This window comes from Platalea leucorodia, assembly GCF_965183815.1.
Source record: "Platalea leucorodia genome assembly, contig: HAP1_HAP1_SCAFFOLD_286, whole genome shotgun sequence".
Classification (NCBI taxonomy): domain Eukaryota; kingdom Metazoa; phylum Chordata; class Aves; order Pelecaniformes; family Threskiornithidae; genus Platalea; species Platalea leucorodia.
The window spans coordinates 90,865-97,655 of NW_028121286.1; the positions used below are offsets into that span (position 1 = coordinate 90,865).

Below are 6,791 nucleotides of genomic sequence, written 5' to 3' on the forward strand. Positions count from 1 at the left end.
GAAGAAAATTAACTCTATCCCAGCTGAAACCAGGAAAACATCACTTTGTACCCTGTCCCCCGTCTGTTCCTCCTACTTGACACAGCCTCCCCCAGGTCCTGGAACCTACCCAGCCCTATGCGCACGCCATGTAAGATTTCACAGACATCCCTGACCCAGGGTCTGCCAGGGTCTGGACAAGGAGAGAGGTCGAGCAGGGCTGGCCATTCCCCCAGTGCAGGCCCTGAGCCCGGCAGGAGGAGGCAAAAATGGCCGTGCAGCAAAACTCAGCCATAAACCTGTGGAGAGTGGCCAGTGCTGGAAGTGGCCAAATAGGGAGGCCACCAGTGAAAGCTCCCTCCAGTCCCATTCCCGAACACATCGCGCTGAGCCCTCCTGCCCTCAGCCCATGGAGAACACCAGCACAGCAGCACAGCCTCGTGGGGGACAACTTCCTCAGCCTGTTCCTGACCTCAGCTTTGGAAGAAGAGCCCATCCTCCAGACACCGGCACTGAGGAAATCCCTTGTATTACAGAGATGTGACATAGGAGGCCAGCTGTGCCATTGGGCAAGACACATGTGCAAAGACCTTTGTGTCAGACACACTGGGTTCATGCCTCTGGAGAAGTGGAGTGCATGCAGACATTCCTGGAGAAACAGAATTATCATAGATAAAATGCCCAAAGCACAGGAGATTCCCCAGATACATTGGAAATCACTTGTGAAGAGACACGGGCAGCTTATTGCTGCTGAAAGACTACGGATTGAATGAGCTTCTTCAGTGCGTCTTTGAGCTCCTGGTTCCTCATGCTGTAGATGAGGGGGTTCACTGCTGGAGGCACCACTGAGTAGAAAATAGCCACCATCAGATCCAGGGATGGGGAGGAGATGGAGGGGGGCTTCAGGTAGGCAAACACTACAGTGCTGACAAACAGGGAGACTACGGCCAGGTGAGGGAGGCACGTGGAAAAGGCTTTGTGGCGTCCCTGCTCAGAGGGGATCCTCAGCACGGCCCTGAAGATCTGCACGTAGGACAGCACAATGAAAACAAAACACACAAAGGCCACAAAGACACTAACCACAAGAAGCCCAGCCTCCCTGAGGTAGGAGTGTGAGCAGGAGAGCTTGAGGATGTGGGGGATTTCACAGAAGAACTGGTCCACAGCATTGCCTTGGCAGAGGGGGAGTGAAAATGTATTGGCAGTGTGCAGCACAGCATCGAGAAAAGCATAGCCCCAGGCAGCTGCTGCCATGTGGACACAAGCTCTGCTGCCCAGGAGGGTCTCGTAGTGCAGGGGCTTGCAGATGGCAATGTAGAGGTCATAGGCCATGATGGTGAGAATATAATACTCTGCTCCTACCAAGAAGGCAAACAGAAAGACCTGGACAGCACATCTCATGTAGGAGATGTCCCTGGTGTCCCAGAGGGAATTGGCCATGGCTTTGGGGAGAGTGGTGGAGATGGAGCCCAGGTCAAGTAAAGAAAGGTTGAGGAGGAAGAAGTACATGGGGCTGTGGAGGCGGTGGTCGCAGGCTACGGTGGTGATGATGAGGCCATTGCCCAGGAGGGCAGCCAGGTAGATGGCCAGGAAGAGCCAGAAGTGCAAGAGCTGCCGCTCCCATGTGTCTGCGAATGCCAGGAGAAGGAAGTGGGTGATTGAGCTGTTATTGGACATCTGCTGTCTCTGCACATGGGGATCTGTTCAAGGAGGTAGAAGAAGTGAGAAGTTAGGGCAGACTGCTTTCAGAAAAATCTACTGACTTTCTTATAGAAACCCCTCGAACTGCTTTTCACTTTTCAGAAAGAGCTTTGGTGAGCTCTGGTTAGTGGTGGCTGAGGGTGCCCCAGGGAGCAGGAGGCTCTGCTGGGGGCCCTGCAGGACTCAGTCCTGCCCTACAGCAACAGGTAAATAGGAACTCGGGGTGATCTCAGATTAAATCTACTTGTGATATCAAAGAGCTTTTCAGCATTGTCACTCCCAATTCACCTGACTGCAGAGCAGAGCTGTGGGGAGTTTGGGTTGTGCCTTCTGTTCTAGTTGCCCCAGCACAGCTGAGGAGTGGTTTGAATGCAGCAATGCCTGGCATTTCTGCTGCACTGCAAGGGAAACCTTGTGGGTGCTGAGACTGGGCACAGGGACTGTCCCTTAGTGCAGAGTGAGGACAGCCGCTCTGTCCATCAGCCCTGCTCTCAGCTGCCCATGTCTCTGCTGCCTGGAGCTCTTCTTGGCCACGACCTCTTTCTCTGTCCCCACTTCTCCTCCCTCTCCATGCTCACTGAGCCCATCCCACCCGCTGTGTGCTCAGCTCTGCCCTGCAGGCACCTCCTGCCAGCAGGGCACTGCCCAGGGGCATCTCTGTGTGTGCAGGGGCTAAGCAACATCTCAGACAAGTCCTGACAAGAACTGGGGTCTCACTGCCTTCTCCAGAGCAGAGAAATAAATTCCCATCTCCCACTGCCCACCCAGCCAACCAAGAGTTGAAAAACTCAAAGCACAGATTTCTTCCCTTTCAGGCAATCTCCTACCTTGACATCCCTCTTTAGAATGACCCTCTGCAAATGTCCGCTGGGTGATGTAGAAGTCTGAGCAGCCCTGACCCACGCTGCACCCTCTGGACAGCAGAGGGATCCTGCCCTGCTTCCACCCACAGGTTCTCCCCGCAGCTTTGAAGGGTGCTCCCTGGGCAGGCTGAGTGCTGACCCGGTCAGACAGCAGAGTCCCTGCCCTGGTCACAGCCCACTGGGGCGTGGTGACCCTGCTCTGAAGGACAGCCCTGGGCACCCACAGGTGCACACCGATCTTCAAAATCCCAGAAGAAGGGAGCCATCATGCCCTATCCTTCTGACAGCGCACAGGGAAGTCCTCTTCTGCAGCACGTCCTTCTCCTCTACATTAGAGAAACTCTGAGAATCCTCCTGAAAATCGTATAGGCTGTGGGATGTAGCAGCCTTTGGAGATCCCTCCAGGAACACCAGCTACATTGTCCTGCAGCCAGAGACTTACCATGTAGAGGGCTGTGAAGATCTCTCCCATGCAGTGAGCTCTCAGCATCCTCCCACTCCACACTGCCTTTACAGTCTCTCTGCCTCATTCCTCTCCTCTCAGCACTTGCAGGCAGTGCCCTCAGCCCTGCTGCGCTTTGCAGAGGAGCTGCTCCTGGGCAGAGCTGTCTCTCTGCAGCGCTGCCCACTTGCCAGCAGCTCCCTCCATCCCAGGAGCCCAGCCCAGCTCAGCAGCAGAGGCCCAGCCCAAGGCAGCACTTTCTCTGCCCCTCTGGGCTCCCTCCAGGTGTCCCTGGGGCTCCAGGGGAACCTGCTGGGAAACAGGCTGAAGTCATCTCTGATGTTCCCTCCCTCAGCTGCGGAGAGACGCTTACTTCCCGCAGTGTCTTTTCTCCTATCAGGAAAAGATTTTGGCATGAGAATCCCCTTTTTTTGTCCCATCATTAGACAGGACACACAAAAAGGTGACAAGGAAAGATCTAATTTCTTCAAGCCTGGGACTTATCCTCAGTTCAATGAAATAGGCACCTGGGGCTAGGAAGACATGCAGCTCTGTTTTGCCCACACCATGTCTCTGCTTTTGCACCCACGGGGTCTTGGATGCTTTGTACCAGGGTTCATTATGGTGAGTCAGAGCTTGCCTGGTTGCACAGCTGCAGTGCTTCAGCCCATATGTGCAGCAGTGCCCTCAGCCAGGAGCACAGGCAGGAGGAGCTGGAGCTGTTCCTGAGCAGACAGAGCTGTGACATGGTGGCAGAGCTCCGGACAGCTGCTCTTCAAGGACAGCATCCTCCAAGCTCCGCAAGGGTCCAGACTGAAACTCAGTCTAAACTTGAAAGGCAATTGAAGGGCACCATAAGGAGTGTTTGCTGCTTCAGGAACAGTTAAAGGAAAAACAAAGATCCTTTGTGGCCACTGCTGAATTTAGGAAGAGCAGGTGTAGATAGATGTGAGATTCTGTGTGTCCTCTTTGCCTCAGCCTTCCCCAGCAAGGTCTCCCAGGCCTCTGTGACTCAGGGCAGGACTCTGGAGGAGATCAACCAGCAGTGGATGGGGATCAAGTCAGGGATCACTTGAGCAAATGCTTCCCAGTGTATGGGACAGGAGGGGCAGCATCGCAGGGAGCCGAGTGAGCAGGCCAATGGCACAGCAAGGCCACTCTCCAGCATCTTCAAAGTCCATGGAGTCTGTGCAAACTCCTTGACAATGGGGAAAATGCAAACGTTGCATGCACCTTTCTAAAATGCCCAAAGGATGTGCAGAGGAGCAAATGGCTGTGCCCCAGATCATGTTCACCTGGATCCCATTTCTGGGTGTCTGAAAGAGAAGGGGACTGGATCTACCTAGGGCAGCTTGTCTCTCCCCATCCTCTTTGCTTTCTGTGCTGAAAGGACAGGATTGCTGGACCCAGGGAGGGCAGTGGTTGTCTTTTCACCTGGAAGTCAGTAAAGTTTTCAACATTACCCCTCCACAATATTCTTGTGCCCAAGTTAGGATATTCTGGTCTGCCTCAGTGGATAAGTAGATGGGTAAATAACCAGATGGATGGTCAGGCTCAGAGGGACGTGGTGAATGCGTGGCACTCTGCCTGGAGGCATCTAGCTAGTAGGGTCCTGCAGGGCTCTGTGCTGCAACCTTCCCTGTTTAACGGGCTTTTAATGACCTGGAGGAGATGAGAGAGTGCTTTTTCATAATATTTGTAGAAGACATCACGTTGAGGAGAGCAGACACTGCACTGGAGGGCAGGGTGGCCATCCCAAAGGACAAAGACAAGCTGGAGTGATGGGCCAATAGGAACCTCAGGATAGGCAGTAAGTTGTGCCCTTGAGGTCGACTAAGCCCATGACACAACATCGTCCAGGGACTGCCCAGGTGGGCAGCAGCTCTGTGGGAAAGGCTTTGTGGTCCTTGGGTTCCATTAGGCAAAAGAGGAGCAATCAGGAAAGAGGGCCAACAGCATCCTGGGCTTTATGAACCGGAGCACAGCCAGTCTGCTCAGCACTTTTGACACCATATCTGGAATATTTTCCTAGGTTTTGACATGCCACAATGCCAGAGAGACCTCAACATACTGGAACCAGTTCAGTGGAGGGCCACCAAGGTCAGTAGGATAGGAGAACTTTTATTGTAAGAAGAGGCTTAGAGAGCTGGGCTTGTTCAGACAGGAGTAGAGAAGATCTTGTGAGAAACATGTAGCAGCATTGCAGGGTTCTCAGGAAGATGGAGTCAGGCTCATGTCCATGACACAAGGACAAGAGGCCATGGGCTGAAAGAAGAGAGGGTCAGGCTAGATAGAGGGAGAAACTTTCTCAGCATAAGGATAGCCAAGCAGTGAAAGCTGTTTCCCAGGGAGCGTGCACTGGGATCCTTGAATGTGATCAAGATGTGCTTGGATAAAGGCCTGAGTACTCTGTCTGAGCCTGCTTTGAGCAGGAGGTTGGTCCAGACACCTCCCGAGGTCCCTTCCAGCCTGAATGATGCTGTCCTTCCTTCCCTTTCATGGTTTCCAATTAGAGAGAGAGCGCTCAGGTTCTCCCTGACCCCAGAAGTCATTCACATCAGGTTGAGGGCTGCTTCACAGGTGTCCCCAAACAGTCATGACCACATCCTTTGCTTCCCTTTTCCTGTGCCCAAAGCCAACTTCTTCTCTTTTACTGTCTTTATACCCTCCAAAAATAAGAGCCTACACTGTTAATCCTTTCAGAGCCAGTTGCTCAAGGAATGTCAGCATCCATGTAGAGAGTCCAGAAATGACCTGAGCATTGAAGCCATCATTGCGGAAAGAAAGACGAGGCATCTGACCAGCTCCCTGAGCCCTGGAATCTGTATGCCATGCCTCCTGAGATTCCTGGCAACACCTAAAATTTAGGTTCAGAGAAATGTGAGTCCTCTTTAAGTGTCCAGGAGAGAGGGACAAGAGAGCATGGTACAGTTTCTCAAATGCCATGACCGTGCCCAAAGCATCATTCCCTTGGATGTTTCTGTGATTTCCCTAAAAATGGCAGGATCTATTTTTTTTTTTTTTTTAAAAAAGCAGGAAGATTATAAAAAGCACGAGGAAGATCCAAAATGCTCAAGGCCTCTTCTGAAGAGTCAGTGGCCCTGAGCAGCAGTGATTGGCCTTGTGTCTGGGAAAGAGGGTTGGGAGAAGTCAGGGAGAAACAAGCTGATGGCTGATGGTGTTAGCAAATCCTTAAAACCCTCTCTGAAGCCAGCAATGGAAAGCAGTGGATGTCTGATGGTGGAGGAGGAAGAAGAAGATTGTCCTGGGAAGATGGCAGGAAGGAAGGCCCCTCCTGTGCACATCAGGGATGATACAGGCATTTCCATTGCATGTGCATGGCTCAACCTGAGAGATGGGGAACGCCCACTGCTTGGGGGTGTCTGTGCTCAGTCGTGCCCCACGAGCTGACCTGGCTCTCCTCCCCTCCTTCACTCCTCACACTTGGGGGGGTGTCAGGAAACCTCCCTGGGCCTGGAGGATGCACAGCCCTCCTGGGGTGAGGTCCCACCACTGCGGGGGAAGAGGAAGGGTTGGTGAGACACATGGGCATGCAGGGGGAGAGCAGTGCAGGTGCAGCAGTGAGTGCATTGAAGGCAGGAAGAAGACTTGACATGTCGGGGGCTGTCATGCTGAAGTGAAATAGGTTGAGTCTTGATTTGGAGGCAGCAGAAGCAGGAGGATGGGCAGTTGAGTGCTGGGATGGGGAGCTAAACAGAGGATTCTAGCATGTCTGGGCCTTGGAACTCTTGGGTGAGAAAGCAGCACTAGCAAGGCTTTGGAAGAAACGGGATGGGTTGTGGGGA

The 6,791-nt window shown here is 53.1% G+C and overlaps 1 protein-coding gene across 1 annotated transcript; it reads right to left on the reverse strand.

Annotated features, from left to right (window-relative positions):
- Positions 1–720: 720 nt before the first annotated feature.
- On the reverse strand, positions 721–1,656 carry LOC309603986 (olfactory receptor 14J1-like; the record flags this gene model as incomplete). The annotated part of the gene is made up of 1 exon (XM_082338853.1): positions 721–1,656. One exon carries the CDS (start codon positions 1,654–1,656, stop codon positions 721–723), a length of 936 nt encoding a protein of 311 aa, XP_082194979.1.
- Positions 1,657–6,791: the final 5,135 nt, after the last annotated feature.